General features: G+C 38.3%; 1 protein-coding gene across 4 annotated transcripts in view; it reads right to left on the minus strand.

The window, feature by feature from the left end:
* Nucleotides 1–11,667: 11,667 nt before the first annotated feature.
* The window catches only part of THSD4 (thrombospondin type 1 domain containing 4), a 244,155-nt gene continuing 234,188 nt past the window's right edge, over nt 11,668–21,634 (minus strand). For all 4 annotated transcript variants that reach the window (XM_042039239.1, XM_042039240.1, XM_042039241.1 and 1 more), the window contains 3 exons: nt 20,407–20,586; nt 18,387–18,531; nt 11,668–17,553 (listed from right to left, as the gene is read on the minus strand). In XM_042039239.1, coding sequence (XP_041895173.1) covers nt 17,411–17,553; nt 18,387–18,531; nt 20,407–20,586 — 468 coding nt within the window. In that variant the 3' untranslated portion in view covers nt 11,668–17,410. The remainder of the gene's footprint in view (nt 17,554–18,386; nt 18,532–20,406; nt 20,587–21,634) is intronic.

Genomic DNA, 21,634 nt, shown 5'->3' on the forward strand with positions numbered 1-21,634 from the left:
CCTTGCATCAAATCTGCAAGCCTTTACTGGCAAGGTACACAACGAACAATATGTATTTTATTAGTTTAAAATCCTAAAGGTATTACATTGTCTTCTTTTTTTTTCCCCAAATAAGGATCACAGTGAAAAGGCTTATTATAATTATTGTTCTTCATTTACAAAGAAAGATCACAACTATACACACTTGACTCCCTAGACAGTAACCCAGCTGCAACTCACAGCAGTTTGAACATGTAGACATTATGTTTGGCGGTAAACTCATCACCACTAGATAGCATGTTGGAAAGAATGAGTAATTAGTTTGAGATAGCACTTTAGGAATATCATTGTGAGCTCATTCAGATACTTGCTAGCAATTGCAGCTGCTTTTTAGAATTTAATAAAGACATCTGAAAAAATATCTTGCTTTAAAAAAAAAGAAAAAAAACTCTGGACCAGGAGCTCTCCAGAACAACCTAGAGAAAGAAACCGTTTTAATTCCTTGAAATGCTGGCATGCATCCATCTGCTGTACCTGACACGTCATGAATTGCATTACCAAACTGTGTAGTTGTAGTTGTCTCAAATGATGTCAGAATATGCACTGTAAACAAAAAGAAGGAAATAATTTTTTTGCTGGACAACCTTCAGGGCCCAGTACTTTCTCTTGCCATTTTACCACAGCCACCTGCAATGAAAACAGATCTTGCACTAACAAGCTCCAAGCTCCCTCAATAGAAGACTCTATGCAAAGTTCTCCATGAAATTACAAAAATGCCATGCATCCCAAAGCATGAACTTATAACTCTAATTTTAAGATGTTTTTGTAGAAGATTGCTGAATTTAGTGGTATGATCACAAGATGAAGAGGTTTTTGCAATATTGCAGTAACAGAGTTAAGAAACAACCAGAAACTACCTATGAGAAAAAGGGAACATTGAAACTTGCATTAATATTCTCCAAAAGTGCAAAGATGCTGTGGCAACACAAACACATATTTGCCAGGATCAAGTACTTGATTGAAACTTGATTCTTGATAAACCAGCTGTATCTTTGCATCCCTTATTTATCAATAAATATCATAGCTACTTAATACTTGAAAGTTGTCACAACACAGTTATTCTGTTAAATACAACCCTTTAAATGGAGCTTTTCTCACTTCTGATTTATGACCATTAACTATATTTCCCTTTCAAAATCATCCAGTAGACAAATCAACATTTTTTCAATACAGTTTCTTCAGACACAAGAAGTGCCAAGACTTGACTGCAAAATCCGCAAATAAATCTATATCCCCTCTGCTCAAAAAGTTTTGTTGAGCCACAGTTCTTTGTACTCTAAGGTAAAGAAGACACTGTTCAGAAAAGTGCTGCATGGCAATGCAATACCCTTCGTATAAATGTTACAAAGGTATCAGCCACAACCTTGTTTTACTATGTTGTTACGACAATGGTAAAGAACAAGCAACACCAAGAGCCAATGCTTTTCTACAGATGCTGCTAAAATAATCTGACAGTTTAAAAGTTCAAATGAAAGCCAACAAAAATCTAATACAGCTCTCCAAGGGCTATTTAAGTGCATGCTGGCTACAGAACCATCTCTACTTCAGAACTGAGAAAATGCTTGGCAAGGAATCCACAGGAAAGGACAGAAACCTCTGCAGTTGGAAATGACACTATTTATAGAAGTTGCTCTTTGGATCATTTGCTGTGTGGAAAGACACTTGCATGAAAAGGCCCAGCCCTCGAGTCTTCTTCAGCAGCTTCCCCTGGGGTCTGTGTGTGCAGGACTTATGGCAGGAGTTTTTCTCTGTACAGTCTGGAAACCGAGTTAAGCTCTCACAAAGCAATGTATAACACAACAAGTACTTGTCCCTGAACTGTGTCAAAAAAGGATTATTTTTTCATTTAGTTTTCAAACAACATTCTCACCACTTGTAACACAATGACTGGGAGGTAGGTTTCGTGAGAAACAGAACAGGAAAACATTCCTATGAAAACCTCGTGAAAAGGAAAGCAACTTAAGGAATTTTTTCTGGTATTTTGCAGGGTGGGGATATTGCAGTGTTACAAAACTGATTCAAATAAACTTATTACACATTCTGGTAAAACATTCCATACTTCAGATTTGTATGAGGAAGAAAAGTTTTACATTCTCATTATCACTGTGTTAGGAGAGAACACAAATCAACTGCCTGATCGATAACCCTGATTAGAACTTCCCCTAGCAAAAAAGCTCTGGATTCCTCACAGAGAGGGTATTGGGAGATTCAGTACTCCCACAGCCCTCTGACAGTGCTATTACAAGGCTCTTCTGCTGGTTCAATAGAACTTGTCAAGTTTCTTCAGTATGAAATGGGCAAGGCACTGTTAAAGATTTTCTGTTTCCAACTTTCCAATTTTTGGAAAGCATAGTGCAATGTTCTAAAAATGAAAGGCACTGTACAAGGAAAACTCACGCTACTCCTCAAGCATAGCTAAATGTTGACTTATGCTGAAAAATAAAACAAAAATAAGATAGTTACCAAAAAATCACAGCAAAACAACCCAAAATACAGTGTTCACATTGATATTAGCTGAAATTGTCATTTGACTGTCTCTGAAGTGAGGCACCTTCAATCTCAATTGCAGCTAATATTTTCTAACTGAAAAGCCACAAAAGATATGCTAACAGAAATCCAAAATAGAAAGTTGCAGAGGAAACATAATTTCTACCTGGAAACAAAATTTCCATTCCTTCTCCTGTGTAATAACTTTAATTTCAGTTGTGGAAAGGATTGTTTTTCTTAATGGCATTAACTTAAATGGAAATGAAAGGATCACGTTTTATTTCAAAATTCTCTTAGCTTTGCTTCAAGTGCCTCAAGGCAACTTGTTGCCTCAGACTAAAACCATCTACATCAAGTACAAAGGAAGTGACCTTCTCATACAGGTACTCTGCATGAGTAGACTGTGAAACTGAAAGGATCTAAGCATTAGAATTAAATTCCTATCCAACTTTCCAGCTGCTGCTGATAACTGCAGGGTAAAAAAAGGTTCCACCCAGAGAGTAGGCAGAGCTTGGGATGTATTCAGTTCAAAGCACATTCAAATATTACTGTGCAGATTACTACTGTGCAGCACATTGAGCCATAAAAGGTGGGTATGTAACTGAAATACATGTATTTAAACACAAGGGCCCATGATACTAAATTCATCTACATGAAAATACTGACAATACTTATCAAGATTCATCAAGTCACTTTCAAATGAGTGACAGATTTTAGTTTCCAATAAATATTAATAAGCTTAAACTGAAAAGTAAATCTGTTCTATTTTGGTAAAAAGTGACTTTGAATCTCTGCAGAATACTATGAGGCTGTAGAGTCAGATGGAAAGAAGTAAACTAGCTGATAACTACTTTCAAGTCTTTTATTGCAATCTTACTCTGAGTGATAAAAAGAAGATGCAAGTACTGTATCACATGCAGCTATGTTATCAATTGAGCATTATTATCAAGAAACCCAAGAAGCCTCACACTGAATTATACAATGTATTTCCAGCACAGGACTGAAAAGATGCCAAATGTGCTGACACTGTCTTAGTGCAGAGAAACTACATGTTTACAGCTGGAAGCAGGGGGATGGGAAGGAAGTAATTCCCTCTGCACTTCTAAAAGAAAAATTACCAGTTTTCAGCAGCAGAAAAGGAATGGCAGAAGTGGCAACTGCGCTTTATAGCACTCAGTCTGATCAGTCATTGCTCATGTGGGCTGCCAAATGCTTCAGCCTTTTTGCTAAAAACATTCATCATCACAGTGGAAAAGTGATAAATTGGGAACCAACAGGACTATGCTAAAATGTTTGAGGCTCTGATATTGCAGAAATCTTACAACAAAAGAGAAATCTGTATCTTCACATAAACACTGTAGAAATTCCCACCCAAAGAATGGTGTACCCTAGCAGTTTGTGAAGGACTGCTATTTAAGTGAAACAGCTTTGAATTGTATTTCTCTTGCTGTTTAAGAAGTATCTATACACTGAAAACTCAGCCTGAAAAAGACAGAAAATGCATGCAAGGAATTAGGAATCAGGTATGCAAGCAAGATTCTAGAACAAATGAGTGGACAAGAGTAGCTTTAAGCAATACAGACTTTTGACTGAAAAACTGAATACATCCAAAGGAAATTTCAGCCTGTGGTTTCCCAGGCCAGACATCCAAGTTCAACTCCAGCATCACAAGGACAAGAGCTTGCACCTAGCAAGGAACAGCGTTCTCTAGAAGATATAGACCCAGAGGATTGACTTTTCATAACTAGAACATACTTCGTATGCACACATATTTAAAAATACATATTCATTTTAAAAAATCCCAAACAAACAAACCCACCACCAACAAACAAAAAAAACCAAAAAAACCCCAAAAAACCCCAAAACAAAACAAACCCCAACAAAACAAAACAAAAAACACCAGAAAAAAACATATCCCTGATGTGGGATATGAATCTAGCTGAATCACAATTAAACTACTGTCCTTTAGCAAGAAAAAAGTTCTGCATTCAGAGCTCATTAAAATCAAAATAAATTGGATGCTCTCAGCAAGGGGAGGTTGTATAAAAATTTTATGTACTTACCCATTCCTGCCAGGTCCCTGATCAAACAAGAGTCTTTTCTGAGAGCATCCCCCCACTCTGAATAAGCCTATTTCCCAAAATTAAGCACAGCTTATTCCCTATTTCAGGGGACACAGAACAACCAAGACAAACAGAATACTTTATTATTCTTATCATTATTGCTGTACTGTACATTGAAGAAGTTTTAAAAGACTGCTTAGTCCATCTTCCTGTCCTGAAGCAAGATACAAAAATAGATGCCCTTCTAAAGTATCCTTATCCTGCATCCATTGCATCATATCCCCCCGGTCAGAAAATAATTCTGTTATTTACACATAGTAAGTGCCATCTTTTTTCTTGAAAATTAAATTGCTTTTTCCCCCCCCTTATCCTTGCCAAGACTCTCTTATTGAACACTAGCCTCCTAATGATCAAAATAATTAAATCCAAAACCTTAACACTGTGGACTGCTAAATCCATGTCCAGGCTTTACCTTGTAGAATAAACAAATTTAATAAGTTTAAAAATTGCTCATAGTGGGTAGAGACAAATATATTTATTTTCATTTCCCTTTTTCAGACTCCTTTCAAATCTCCCACAATATTTTCCGTGTGACACATGATTTAAGCATAGATCTTGTAAATGCTACTGAGAGGCAAATCCCTATTCTTGCATTAACTCATGTTGCTAAGAAAAAAACACTGCTGGAAGTGTTACCTGTAATTAATCATTTAGTTTGATTTTTTGTAATTCTTCAGTTTACATTTGATCAATAAATTTTGCATTCCAAATGCAGTATTTTATAATGTAACCTTTCTCAATTTAATTTCATTTTATTGATTTCAGATTACATTTGCAGTTCACAGTTTGCTCTCTAATCTTGCCCTTAAAAGTGCCTGCATAAAACATGGAGATAGAATATGTATTCATATAATTACACATTAGCAAGAATGAGCAAGCTAAGAATCTGATCCATTGTCTGAATGTCTTCCACACACATATGATCTGCTGCACTCATTCTTTATTTAATAAAAAGTATTTTGTGCTCTCCATCAAAGACCCATAGGTTGAAATTACCAACCCAGTACAACAGTATAACTCATCAATTTACATCAAGAAAAGATACGGCAAGTTGGGCAATTTTAGGATTTTTTTTTGTAAGCTAAGGAAGACTATGCCCAATAAAAAAAAAAAAAATCAGAGGTGGAAAGGAACCCACTTATTACAGTTCAGTATAAAAAATCATGATGTTTTCAAGAAAAACAATAGCTCCCACACTGGAGACATTTTAAGTTAAAAGAACTATGTGTTAAATTGCTACAGCAAGAACATGATTAAAAATGGACACTGTGTTTTAAGTGTTAGAATGTGAAGTATGCACAGAATTTCTCTTTTTTGGAAGCAATTGTTCAAATAAACACCTTTTCCCAAGGTTATCTGCTAACAACCATAAAAAAGTTGGTAGAACATTTGGATGTTTTTCCTTGTTCTCTCCTTCACTACTTTGTTGTTAAAATAGCATAAAGGTTTAGTGCTGCTATAGGCTCCCAATGCTTTACATTTTTGAATCAATATATATCAAAAATCTGACTGTCTCATGCATTTATATAGCCGAGAGCATCACTTGCCAATCTCTAGGCTGAAAACAGAAAGAATGACTACATTTTATTCTCCACTCTCAGCCAAAGTTCAGTGCTGAGCAAGTCAGGTTGGTTACAAGCAAAAATAATTTTTCAGACAGGTGCTGCTTTATAATTAAGCTGGACTGGATTTTACAAATTCTCATTTTCCCTTATTCTGTGGCAGCCAAAGAGCATCCACTCATCGTTAAAAGCCCACTTGACCTAGTGAATTTACGACAGTCTTTTTGAGCAGGCCACATTCTGGCTACTTCTTAATTCTGCATCCATAGCATACTCACCCATTCTAGGGCAATAGCAACCATTTCCAAGAAAAGTTAGCCCTTAACTGTGAAAAATCAGGAAGCATTCTTTCCACAGAAAAAAAAATAAAAAAGTCAAGAGACTTCTCCAGACAGCAGGAAATCTGTTTCAAAGAGAACATACTACTGCTGGAAATAGTGTTTGTGATGAACTTGCAAAACCCAGTTAACCCGTACTAGGAGGAGCACGCTAAATGCTTCTTGGAGAAACAGTAACATGCTACTTCTTCTGTGTTACCTGTTACTCTATTTTAACTAAGTAGGCCTTCTGACCTATTTGAAGTACCTTCTGCAGTCTGACACCACTTGACTGTGAATTAGAACTAGCAGCAGCTTTTTCAATGGGTTGCTGAGACCAGCAGAGTAGCTATGTCACAAATTGTAGGTAAAGAGCTGCAAGAGCAGTGAAGGCTGGAACTTAAAAAACTTTTAAGTTCTGGAGATATAGAATAAAATGAACAGTCCTTAAGAAAAAACAACAGAGGATATCTTAGACTTGCTCCAAAGCAGTACCTTCAGCTCCAGTGACATTTTCTTCCACTGGCATGTTTCTTCTATTTTGCTCTAAGTCAGAAGGTCCATCCCTTCCAAGCCCTAGGCCAATTTGAAGCAACAGCTAGCTTTGTTCTAAGGGAGAGAAAACAAGCTTACTGTACTTCCCAGGACAGCACACTTTTAATTCAGTTTTGATACTCTCTTGCAGGTAAAAATAGATCCATTCAAATAATGGAAATGCTTTCTCTTTTCTAAAAATTTAGCACAGACTGCCTGGTATAGCAGCCTGGCATAGTTTCCTTAGTTTCAATGGAATTTTATGATTTACTCTCCAACCATCAGATTCATGGTTCTGTTTTCCAGAGCAAGGAAGGGTACCTTCCCAAAGTTCCACAACAACACAATTCCAAATCAGTAGTTTCTCCTTGGTGAACTTTGTGCTTGCTTTCAACCTCACACCAGAGGGACAGGTGACAATACAAAAGCCAGCTGGCAACTTGAATTGGGAAGTAGGAACTGTCTGCATGTGTTCACTGTTGCAGAGTCTGGGCAATATAGACAACAGCAGCTACCTTTTCTTCATGAGGGCTGACTCTTGCTCATATGCCTTAATAATAAACAAAAATAATTAAAAATGCAGACAGTTCCCTATCCCAAAAGGATTCAACTTCCACTGGGTTAATATTACACTGCTATCTACTGCTATTTCAGTCATCTGACTTAAGATTCAGCTGGAACTAGAGATACTAAGGCTGAAGTAGTTATAATCCACACAATTGTACAGGATCATTTACTAAGGACTGGAGTGATTTTTTTATTTTTTAACCTAAGTAGCATGAAAACCAAATTAGAATGCTGGGAAATATATTATTTACATTTATTTATCACAAGAATTCGCAAAGCTACAGTTCCTTGATAGAATGTTCAGATTGCATCTTATATGCCACTCTGGAGAAAGATCACCTGCATTCCAAATAGCAGTTTGTGCTGGTTTTGGCTGGGATAGTGTTAATTTCCTCCACAGTAGCTAGTATGGGAATATGTTTTGGATTTGTGCTGGAAACAGTATTGATGACACAGGGATATTTCCATCATTGCTAAGCAGTGCTTAAGCAGAGCCAAGGCCTTTTCTGCTCCTCACATGACCCTGCCAGCGAGGAGGCTGGGGGGGGCACAAGAAGCTGGCAGAGGACACAGCCCTGGGGATGGCTGAACACCTCCCTGCCTGTGGAAAGGGGTGAATGAATTCCTTGCTTTGCTTGTGCATGTGGCTTTTGCTTTACCTATAGACCGTCTTTATCTGAGCCCACAAGTTTTCTGACTTTTATTCTTCTGACTCCTCCCCCATCCCACCGCAAGGGGCTGAGAAAGCAGCTGTGCAGGGCTCGGTGTCTGGCTGGGGCTAAACCCCGACACAGTTAGTCTGGCACAAACTGAACTCATGGTTTTACAGTTGCTGGACACCAAATACATAGAAAGGACACAATGTGATTTTCTTCACAATTACTGGTATGCTTCTTTGATTCATTTGCATGCGTATGTCCTAGTAATACCAAGTTCAGTACAGGTACATTACTAATTCCATATTATGTGCACTTTAAATATCTACCTTCCTATGCCTTACTCAAAATTATACACTAAGTAGGAATGAAGTATGAAAGTTATTTAAATATTAGAGCAAATTTACTTTTGGTTCCTGATCTACCCTATTGGATTTTTCCTCCTTTGAAAGTTGGAGTCTTTCTTCTTCAAATATTCGCTTTTCTTTCAATGTATCCCAAGCAAAAATGAGTAACAGAGAACAAACAAAATAAAACAGCCCAGAGTAACAAAGGAACTACAATAGAAATTATCTACAGTGCCCAAAGCTGTGCCAAACATTTATATGCATTAATTTCCTTTCTTACCCTCAGTAACTGCTTCAACTCGATACTAAAATCTCTGCTTTGGATCTCAAGATTGGACTTAAAATCTTCTCAGGCTTTTAAACTGTAGAAGTCACCTCACTGAAGACAACACAATGACAACACAATATTCTAGCATTAACAGTCTTCATAGTTCAGAGAAATAAACTATGGAGCACTTCTCTTCAACTTTCTGAAGCCCTGAAGGGAAGGAATGAAGACAATGGAGCCGGGTGCTTCTCAGGACTTTGCAGTTACAGGACTAGAGGCAAAGGGCACAAACTGAACAAAACCCAGGAAATTTCATCCTTTGGATGACATTGAAAACTTGACTGGACACAGATCTGGGCAATTTGCTGTAGGTGACACTGCTGTGAATAGAGAGGTTAAAGCAGATGGTCTCCCGGGATGCATTCCAACCTTACTAGTCTGTCGGGAGCTTCACACTTTTCTGTGGATAGGTGTTATACTACATTCACTTTGTTTATATGCTTCAAAAAATCCCCACCAAAGCCAACCAGATCAACGGCAGCAGCTAATTCTTAATCAATGCTCAGGTCAGCCTAGCTACATCTGAAAACAGGGCAGGAAGCCAGCATTGCCTTTTCTATATTTGCTCCTCATTGGAACTTGCATCTGTGGAGAACCAAAAGCAAGTTTTTGGGTTAATTTAAGAATATCTCTTTGAATTTTACCTCATCAATAAATCTCTGTAATGGTTTCCATTTCTGTGAAAAACGAGGTTCACTCTCCTGTTAGAATTTAAAGAGTTTAATATAAAGACAATAAGAGACACATAAAATAAAGCAAAGGGATAATGGCCGGGTGCCTTGGCGCTCTGCCAAGAGCACGCCTGATGCCCGAGGTGAGTCCTTTTTATACCATTTTTACTGTCTGTTCTCTATTCATATCAAAACTTTTCTAGGAATTGATCTGCATGGCCACTCCTTGGGTCCGCCTTTTTAGACCATGCGTAGTCTTCGGCCTTGTGGTTTTATTTCTTTAAAATGTGGTTTTATTTCTTTCTCTTGGGGTTGGGCCCGCTAGGTAAGAGTCGATGGTAGGGTGGATCTCTTAATTCCTCAGACAGTCAGGGCTGATTGCAGCTTTGGGCCTCTTTGCCCCCCGGGCAGAGCGGTGATAGCGGCTCTCGGACCCTCCTGGCCACCCGTTCTCTGGGCGGAGTAGCCTTTGGGCCCTTTTGTTCTCTGGACAAAGTGTTGATCAGCAGCTCCTCGGGCCTCATCCTCTGCTCGCTTGGAGGTTATCTTACTTGCTCACACTTGCTAACATTCTTGCTAAAACGAGAGAAAACTACATCCACACAGCAAAAAGCATTTCTAACATTATATAATATCTACTTTAATACTTTGCGAGAAGCCAATACTATATGTTTATAACAATTTCCTTTTAATACTGTGGCTAGCAGTAACTATGTAAAAAATGGTTTGCATAAGAATATTCTGAATCAACAAATTAAGAGTTTAACATGGAAATAGGCTATGGAGACAGGTATTAAAGACGAGCATTTTCACTCAACAACTGCTCAGTGCAGGGTTGCACACAGCTCTTGTAACTTTGGCTACAGCCTCTGTATTTACCTTAGAGGTCCACTCTTTGCAGGCATCACGGAAAGCAGGGACTCGGAAACCAGCATCAGCTGGTGATGTGGAATCCTTCTCAAGCTCCTCAGGCTTGAGGGCTCAGACGAATCACCACAGGGAAGTACTGCAGCTGCTAAGGGCTCTTTTTGTAATTTTACACTGAAGTTTTATTTTAAACACAAAGATCATCTGGGGGAAGAGCAACGCATTTACTATTGTATAATTTTATAGCTTAATAACTCAAGTTCTACTTAAAAACCTAGCCAAACCAAATAACCAACCAACCAAAAAAACCCAAGCAAAAACCTCCCACACGTTTATGAAACACTTAAAATCTCTGTGTCCCCAGAGAGAGACACAGGCACTGGTTCCCGGGAATGAGGGGACACCGTGAGGATACCGCGGGGACACCGTGAGACGCAGCAAGGACACCGCGCTGCCGCCCCGGCCCGCCCCAGGCCAGGCGCTCCCGTCCCCTCAGAGCCCGGCGGGCAGGAAGGCGCCCCCTCGCGGCCCTACGCGAACTGCGAACCGCCGGAACTGCCGCTCCCCAGGGGCGGCACAGCCTCTGATAGCTGCAAAGATCAAAGGACAAATAACAGCGGCTTACCTCCAAAAAAGTGCTCGTGTGGTTTTGCTCCCCTGGGACTTCAACGACCAGATGCGGCTCTCAGTGCTGTGGTCTGGGGGATGTCGTCGTGTTTGGTCAAAGGCTGGACTTGATGATCTCAGAGCTCTTTTCCAGCCTTAGTGATTCTATGATTCTGTGACTTCGCTTATTTATAGTGAAATTACTCTTAAATCTGCAGAGAACTGTCTGTAGTGCTGCTCTGGTTATGTCAGAGTGGGGAAGAACCAGTCCAACCCTTCATCAGTTACAGCAGAAGCTGCACCTGGGGAGAGGCCGATCCCCTGCGCCCAGGACAGGGAGCTGCGCTCCCTGTGTAACACTCACCGCTGTCCTGGGACATCCCAGAGCTTGGCTGTCACCCCTCAAAGGCTGGCACACGGGTTACACAGCTTTCTGCAACTTGGTTATATTGTGCCCACCCCTGTATTTGCTAAGTTCCCTTAGTGTGTTTGTACCCTTGTTTATGCTTTTCCTTAATTCTCAAGAAACTCAAGTACACATCAACCAAAAAAACCCAAACATGTCACATAAATTAATCTTGAGTTACTTTATTTTTCACAATAATAAAAAATAAATTAGTCATAAACAAAAATAGTTAACATTTTTTTCATCAAAGAGAAAATGTATACAATATGAAAAGGATGCTGTACAGTTCTGGTTCAGGTACATTGCCAGGGATACATATTCCTGAACGAGTCAGAAAGCAATTATACTCTCCCCCTTTAATTCACTCAAGGAACTGGCTAATCAGAAAGTTTAGAAAATTGTATTATGGATTTACAGTATGACATATATACAAAAATATATATGTAATAACTGTGCTATAAAATTCCCTAAAAAGATGGGTTAGTATAATGAAAAAGCTGGACAAAATTTGAATGGTATATGTAAATAAATACATATTAGGTCCCTTTTAATTAAAATATCTGCCTATTCTAAATATTTGAAATATTTTGGTGCAGTGGCTTGTTCCACAGACACAGCTCAGAATTACATATTTCCCATAGACATCTTGTATTTACAAATAACAACAAAATAAGTTATAATAAAGTATATCCTTCTGCCAAAATCAATTATGAGGGTCAGGTAGACAATTTTATACATATTAAAAAAGGTTAAGAGTTTCTTTTCTTTTCTTTCTTTTCCGGTCCTTCCTGATCCTCTCTGTAGATCGTGAGTGACTATGGTGGGACTTCACAAGCTCGTATGTACCCAACCCCTGCCAAGGCCACTGGTCTCAGGAGACCCAAACAGCATGGAAAAACAGGTCAGGATAAGCAGCAATGACTGTTGCTGAAAGGTCAATGATTCATCAGAATTAAGCTCCCCTCCTCTCCAGGTATGATGGTACTTATCTGTATCCAATTACACTACATAGGGATATATAAAATTGGGAACTTACTCTTCTGAACTTCTGGTTATTAAAAGCTGAGAAGCACAGAGCCAAATTCAGGTCTGCTATGAATTCTCTTAAATGGAATTTTCTCCCTTTCACCAGGTCTGAATTTTGCCCACACTGAAGTATTATAATAAGTTTGCTTTAAAATATTTTGAAAATGTTTAGTGGATGATTTTTCATTTCTGACGTAGAAATAATTATTTTACTCTGTTTTCTAAACAATGCCTAATTTCATCTCCCACAAACATTCTGTAAGTTCAGAAATAAAGTTTACCTTCATGTTCAATATTTCATGTTTTGTGTTCCAGTTACAGGCATGCACACAAATTATCTGTCCAATACAAAGAACAGCTCTTAAGAGACACTAAGTCTCAAGAAAACCAGGTAAACACACAGCTTGTCCTTTGTGAGGACCATAACTCTTTTTCTTCAATAGATGTTACATGTGAGAATAAAGGGCCACTACAGACTTCAACAGCTGTGCAATCACAGGAATTAATTCACTGTGTCCTTTGCTACTGTGCATTTAAAACTAGCCAACATGGATATGCATAGACACAAAAATCCAGGGGCTGGCAGAAACACTCTTCTCTTAACAGTTGGGCTTATTTCTAACACAGATTCTTATAAACCAAAGGCCAGTTCAGGATATTCAGTAATTCTGGCAAAATTTAATATTGTCATCCAAAGGATAAAGGGATGAAAACAAGGTAAGAAGGAGAGGAGAAGCCTTGGTGTGGGTGTAAAAGGGATAGGTCAGGATGAGGATGGGGAAAAGCAAAGCCCTAAAATGCACATTTTACTTCTTGCAGTGGTGCACACCACAAAGAGAGGAGCGAAGCGTTTTCTTCAGCAAGACATAACCTCCCCTATATGAGCCATAGGCTGTTTGAGCACCTCCCTCCTTCCTCCCTCAGTGGTGACCACTGGCACTTTCTAGGATTATAGACTATATGACTGGTATAAAACTGCACCATATTGCCACAAAACTGGGATCTAAGCAATAACATTAATGTTAGACATTGCTTTATTCATACAGAAAGTTCTCCATTTGCTGAAGTATTGGGGGAAAAAAAGAGACGTTTATGTGAGTAATGAGGAAGACACCAGTTCCCTGTACAGGGATTCTGAGGTGGTCCTGCACTGAGCCCGTGGCCATCCAGTAGGGGTGGATTCAAGGCTGGCAGGCTTGCAGCACACCCAAGTTTGCACTGCACTCCCCAGCACTGCCCTGCCTCCCAACAAGCCCTTCCCTCTTCAGTGCCCTGGGGCTGAAGGTCAGAGACACCGAAGCAAACACTAACTCTGTCTCATTGCTGGCTAAGTCAGACACATTCACAGGGTCACTCCTTCATGACAGGAGCAACCCTCATGCTTCCACATCATCCTCTGTGAGAGGAAGGGAGGATTCCATGAATTCCATCTCTCAAACTTGGCATGCATTTGGGGCACACAAGGAATTCTACCTACACATGCTTGAAGGTGACATTGCACAGGAGGTAGCAAACTCTGACAGGCCCTTGGTAAGTTGATAAACAACTGCACCAGGAATCCTCCATTCCAAAAGGAAAGTGCTTTGAGACACAGAGCCTGCTCTGGATGAAGCTGATTTGGCCAGCCACATGTCTGTAAGACATGAAACTTTTATGCAGATTTTACCCCGTAAGCAGGTGGACTCTTTCAATAAAGTATCTAACTTACTCTGGTCTTCCTGGATTGTGTAAAGCACCTTCAAGGCAAGGAAGCATTTTTTTCCACTATCCTGCACAATTTTGACTGATGTTACAATGTCAGAAAAAGAAAACATTAAAAATCAGAAGTCTGCATAATTGATATTTGCAATTGATAGTATGCACAATTTCTTACTTATACTGGTGTTGTATCTGCTCTAAGTCTACTACATTCATTAAGGCCACCTTTGGCTTCCAGAAAGTAAAGTCAGATCCTCTGCAGGCATCATACTAAGCTGGGGCACTGCTCCATTAGAACAAACGCTATAGGCCCAATTTCAAAACTATGCTTTGTGAGATGGTGAAATCTTAGCACAGCACTTACTTTGTGCAGACAATATTAGTGTATCAAAGTGCTGATGAAAAGGGCTCTTTATTTTGCAGGAACAACTATTTTAATAATGCTGGCACATGAGAAGAGATGATAAATGATTAAGTTCAGCAGCATTCTGGCACTTTCCTTACCTTTAGATGTTTAATTAGGTAAAACTGTATTTTTTAATCTGGTACATCTGAAAAATGTCTCTTTACTTACAAAGTACAATTTGTATAACCATAGCTCACTACATTCAATTCACAAAGATGTATACATTAGCTGTAATACAGAGTTATACTGTTATGTGTATATATATACTATTTGATAGCTGTCACACTGTTTACTTCAGTGGCAGCTTAACAGAACCTACAAGATGATCATCTTTGTAAAATAAGCTAATGGCCATATATTCCAGAGCAAAATAACAGATTTTATAAAATATGAGGATCTGTCTATGTGCTGAGTCACTGATGGTCTCACAGCCAAAGTGTGTGTAAGAAGAATTTGTTCTATGACTGCAAACCTGATTCTCTCTGCATCTCATTTGCCTTGGGGTTTTCAGGAAGCCTTTTTATGGAACAGGTATTTCCCTCAAGCTGAGAGGAAACACTTCCTTGGGATGAAAGAGACAACAGCAAAAATTATATAATGTATGTCAAGATTTGCTGCAATGAGATACACAGATGAAAATCTGTATTCAGAAGTACTGGATTCCAGAGCTGTTTACACTGCACTTTATCCATATCATTCTTTGGTCAAGAATCTAAGGAATATAATATGATAACAAAACTGTAAGTTATCTTCATGGATAAATCTTTGTAATACAAGGGAACAGGAGGACTGTGAAAGATTAATGAACTTGAATTAGAAGTTTCCTAATTAGATTTTCTGTTTCTAACAACTTTATATCTATTATTTACAGTGAAAAGGCCCGAGTCAAGGTGTACAGAAACAGCCAATGACATTATTGGCTGACATATGACAATTTAGAGTCACAAAGAAGACCTTCAAATTTTAGGGGAAACACTTCTTCATTTCATGTAGCCAAACAGTAGTAGTTCATCATGTCCAAAAATATATTTTCCAAGAGTGACCGAATCAAAACAGTCAAAAGTTTATCTCAATGCAACTTTTAGAGTACAGGAATTCCACCTTCCTGTGGCTCTCAGCACACAAACTGATGTGACTGGTACCACACCCAGCAACCTTCGCTTCACAGCACTCCATTCCCTTGCCACATCATCTCCATCAAAGTAGCAAGAAGAAAAGGATACACAATGAGGCTCAAACCTGGCTCTGCATCAGTAGCAGGATACCTAAACCACATCTCTGAGAGTGACTGAACATAGATTATTACAGCTGTTTTACAACTCGGCACCTTAGGAACAGATGCATAGATGGGCATTTACAAGCAATATGCTGTAATAAACAGCTGAATAAGCAGAGGTGTTTATTTTTTTCCCCTCAGCCTTATTTACACATTTGAAAGACGTCTCAAGTAAAGGCTAGAGAACATGCAGATAATGCAAAATCTCATCTGCACTGCATAGTATACTATTTGATTTTAGCAAGTCTCAAGGCTGAGTACATTGCAGAAATGAAAAATCACCACTTAAATTCAGCTCCAAGTCTGCAGCCATTCTCGAGTAATAGAAAAGGAGTGGTATGAATAGATCTGTGCAATGAAACATTGAGTAAAAAAAGACAAGTATGTTCTAATAACTGATCAAAACCTGAAGAATGTCAATAGCTAAGATCCCCTTTTTACAGATACTCAGCTACTACACTCATACTGCTGCCTGATACCAAGAGTAACAGACTGCTATAAGGCACACAGGCCTCTATTCTTTGGTGGTTGTTTCAGAAACTGGTGACTTATCCAGACTAGGTCTGGACAAAGTACTTTGGTTTGGTAGTTGTTAAACAATAGTGCAGAGACAAGAATTAGGCAAGATCCCAGTTCTGAAATAAGTCCCTACAGAAAAGAGGCCTCACCAATGGAAACAATCACTTTTTATACCAGCAAAGGCTCTTCACCTTTCTGGTTAACCTGTCTCACTGACAGCTGCAGTTGTTAAAGACTTAAAGGGCTAGACACTAGTGTCACTCTGGTAGGTACTGTATTTTAAAATCCATACAAAATTATAAAAGTGTATCTTCACGAGTTTATGAATTAAATATAAAGGCACCTTCTGGCAGTCAATATATATTTGCTGCCTAAGGACAGGACGTTAGCTAAAAGTACAACTGAGAGAGCTTAACAGTGACTGATTTATTATGAATGGACTGAAGTAGTTAAAAATATACATTAGAGTGCTAAGAAACTGATGATAAATAGTTTTCAAGGGTCTGGTTCTTTGGGAAGTCATTTTTCTCATGCACATGTTTCATTGATTTAGTCATCTAACTTAAGGCAGTCCAAAATACCAAGTAAAAGTAAGCACTCAGAAAATAATGGAGCAGCTGCATCCATACTGGTCAGTTATCTCCAGTAATTGCCTGCAATTGATTTTAGTTTTCATTAATTTCACAATTTTAAGGCCAGTATGTTCCTTAAATAATTATCTGATGAGCAGGTGCAAATCACAGTATCATTAAAAATGAATGCTTAAAAAAGGTCATGATTTTACAACAAACATCTTAAAAGAGATAACTGCACAATTACTGTAACTGAAAGGGTGTGAGATTTAACCATACTCTTGATGCACTCAGCAATATAAACCCCATCTCTAAGAAGCTACAATTGCTGCAGTCAAAGCAGTAGCACTGTTCAAGCTCCATGTGAAGAGTGCCATTGCTGCTCTGAGCAGAGCAGTATTTGTTATCTACGCCCCAGGAACCCCGACTGTCTGTTTGCCACACGGGTACAGGATGCACAACAGGCTGTTTTGTAATAGGTGTACACACAGAGCCGGGCCTGGACCACCACATTACAGTTGTAGTATTTATCCTTGCAGTTCTCATCTGCGGAGAGAAAGGAAGAGAGAAGAAACTAAAAAAATGTACGAGAGCAACAAATAAACAATTCCCTTCCTTTTACTATGTAAAATCCCTTGGACCTGTATTTAAACACTCATTGTCAGGTCAAAACAGGTTATCTATACAAATAAGACAGACAATTTAAGATTTCATATAAAGATACATAAAGCATGGAAGAAATGTACCTATCCCCATTTCCCCAGGGTTTTTATGTTATATTAAAGTATGTTGAATAATTCTCAACTGAAAATTGTTGGAGAACATTCAGAGTTAAAGCTGTTTCTAAATTCTTACATCTTTCTCTTCCTAGCCATTCTCATTACTATAAAAATCAAATCTGTATGAGATGAATGACTAATTCCAATGCAAATTAAGTGTATCTGTGTATTTACTACATACAAAAGCAAATTGCTTAATTGCACTTAATATCTTAATTTAATGTTCTTGGTTCTTATAGAACCTGTTACCAAATACAGTATATAATGATCCTTTTTTTTTTGTTTTAAATACTCTTCCAAGAGAAATGTTGGAGAATGCAAGGAGGCTGCAGAAAAACACCCTGTATGTACCATTTTCACAGAAGCAGATCTCTCACATTCTCAGCAACTTCAAGAGTAAGCCAGTTTCTTACTCATTACAAGGAAAACATTTTTATTGGAAACTTACTTTTAAAGCACAGAAAACAGCTGTATTTTGTGTAAAAATGAAACTCTGAACTCGATTAAAAAAATATGCTATTAAAGCCTCTGCAAGACTATAAAATAACTTCTCCACTAGATGGAGTTCCACAGTTAAAACAGAAGTTTCCTCTGCCTCACCTATTTCAGGGACACAATCTTGTGTATTACAGGGTTCCTTCTCTTCAGGTTTGAGCTGTGGATCACACTGAGTACTGGCTGCCATGTCATCTGACAGACATCGCACCTCCCGAACCCGAAATCCTCCTTCACAGGATTTGGAACACTGAAACAATTAAGCTGAAGTTCATGAAGACCATAGGAGATGTGTAATTACAGAAAGAAAAAAAACGCAACCTTGAAGCCAGACCCAGCTATCACTGCAGCCTTTTATCAACTTCACCCTACTGGTTTTTATTTTCTACCTATGAAGCTCTTAATACACAGGTAAAACTTTGTTAAAGATTCCCAAACATTTTTGACTTTAGGAGCAACAACTGGATAAATAAATGTAGTGGGTGCTGTGCAACTGAAAGTAAGCTAGGATAGCTCCCTTTCTGAATTTATTACTTAGCATCTTGCTTCTTCAATTAGTCTGGTTGTTCTCTCTCATTTAGACATATCTCCCAAATCTACTCTTTCCACAGTGTTCACATTTCCTGCTTTAAGAACTTACTTCACTGAACTTTACTACTTGACTGCCCTGCCCTCCACTGTTCCTTCTGCCATTTATATAAAAGCAGGAGTAATTTTAATTGCCTTATTTTTTCTAGCACTCAATTATTTTTCACATCTTGCAGCACAATGCTTTTACTAAGCGTTAGAAGTTTCTTTGAATTTCTAAAGGAAGTATTTCTGTGCTCCTTCAGGGTCTGTGATGAAGCCAGAGACTTTTGTACTTGCTTGTTATGGTATTTTTAAAGCAAATTATTACACATTTCTGCCCATACTGAAGCAAACACCCACTGACCAAGGATTTTGCCTGATTGAGGTCTCTGAGATTTGGCTCACTGTCCAGTTTGATGTAATGCTCAAAAACATTTACAATTAAAACCTTAATAGCCCAAAACTAGTAAGAATGTTTTCTTTCTGACATTTTTGGCATAATTACTTCTTTTCTTAACATTGCATAAACAACTTATCATGATCATAAAATCATATATTGCAAAAAATTAACCAAAGTATTCTCAATATTATATTTTTAACCGCTTTTTCATCTTTAAGTACAACCCTTACCTGCATTTGAAAGGGCAGCCATGTGCAGCAGTAACAGAATATGGTTTTTATAGAGTTACTCCTGTTACATGCCTGTATAAAATACTGTAATTATTCCACATCCAGCCATAAGAACTTCAGGTTTGCAGAGATCTTAAGCACATCACACCTCACACAAACCATTCTGAGCTGCATCCGCATTGCAGAGCTGCCACTGGGAATCTGACTTAAGGCTCGACAAAGGGTCCGAGTTACTGCATTCGATACGATGTCATCTCATTCTGAGATGACAATGGACTTTCTGATTTTCGTTTAGGACAAAAATGTTGGGTTTTTGTTTGGTTTTGGTTGGTTTGGTTTTTTTTTGGTAAAAAAACCCAATAAACTATGTCAGATATAGGAAATTATAGAAAGATAAGATGAAACCAAAGCATTTTGTGATGAATGTAGCTGGTCCACTTCCAGGGGAAACTGAAGATGCAAGAAGTTGTACAATACATTTTCTCTCAGAGAAGTTCTAAGTCTTACAGTGAAGAGTCTACAGTAAAACATTACGATAAAACTGACTCTAAAAAATGAATACATCCCTCATTCTTTATTAAATGCTCCTTAATTTTAATGAAACTAGAGATCTGAAAGGAACTTCTAAGTGCACCACATTGTGTCATTGTAAGGGCCAAATCAACTTTACAAAACAGGAAGATTCTATGAAGAAGAGATCAGCGATAAAACGACAACTGTGCAGTGTCTCTTTCTGGTCAAGATACTTCCTAAATTTTCTAAGCTCCACTGGGTAAAGAGTATGCTTTCTTTTTATTATCATTCCTGTGCAAAATTAAATCAATTTAAGGATTGATGGTTGTATCCAAATGGTGTTCTCTTTCAATAAAAACAGAAAAAGATGTATCAAACAAAGTACAAATACAGGAAAACACGATAGACTTACTGTGCTCCATTCTGTATGAAACCACTTAGATCCACATGGCTTGAGGTAGCAGGATTGCTGGCTGGGAGGTTTTTCCAAATGTGAACATTCATAGGGGTTCAAAACATCAAAATTACCTTCAGTTTTCCTAACACAAATTACTTCTCTCTGTTGAGTTCCACTACCACATTCAGTAGAGCACTGCATCAGAGACCAAAAAAAGTGGGGAAATCTGTTATTCTCCTCATGTCTTTCAACTTGTTTACAAAGTAATATGTTTCTCCTCATCACATGGTACCACAGACTCAAAACATATATCTAATTATCTTTATGAAGAAGACATATGACTCTAAGTGTATTTCTGGAAAAATCTTAAAGTGTAGTTTTACCTGTAGCTACAAAAAGGAACTGGTATTTATTTTTCTAATCAGAGGAGAAGTGTAACTCCCTTTCTCCATAAATAGTGTTACTGCTTCTTGCTGAAGCAGGATCATAATATGTGCTGCACTGAACTTTGGAGGGTTATAAGGTCAGAGCACAGTTTTGCAGCTTTACAAAGCCTTACATTCTGTGCTGGTTTTAGAAAATGCCTTGATCTGCCAGGGTGTTATTTTCATGTTTGCAAGTATCTATGTGATGTACTGTTGGTTCCAGATCTGAAAAGTGAATTTGACTCGCTTGGATTCCTACTGCCCATATAAAGGTTAAGTACACACACAATACTGTTTCTGGCACTTGTAGAAAGGTTTTTAGAAGATGATTACAGGAACATATTTGTTTCTATGTTGCATAAAGGACTATGATTTTAAGAAGGCTTTTTCCAGCCTAAACCAATCAAATGTTTCTAACACTGGGGATTTTGTTGGTATTTTCGGTAGAGTTTACAATCCCTTTACCAGATTCCCACAAAACTCTTGAGCTGATTGAAGAACCTTAAGATAAATGCACCCAAATAAATTCTACAGGAAGTACAGTAACTGCACATTCTTTAACATAGAACCTCTCAGTTACTGCTGTCTTTTAATGGTTCCTCCTACAGGCAGTATCTGAACACCCCACCTTAGCCCCTGCTCTGCCCTACTGACTGGTCTCATTTTGCTATTAAAAGCCAGAACTTGTCTGGTAGAATTGATGTTGTCAGACATTGCTTTCGGCTCAGTAAAGACTTTGTACCCTTGTGTGCATCAAACAATTCAATTCCATGCAAAGAAAGAAGGGGAATTAAAAGAACAGTCAGGATGCTCTGACT

Source organism: Corvus kubaryi, unplaced genomic scaffold (genome assembly GCF_017639235.1).
Source record: "Corvus kubaryi isolate FWS band 111438036 unplaced genomic scaffold, C.kubaryi_AGA036_p1.0 37394, whole genome shotgun sequence".
NCBI lineage: Eukaryota > Metazoa > Chordata > Aves > Passeriformes > Corvidae > Corvus > Corvus kubaryi.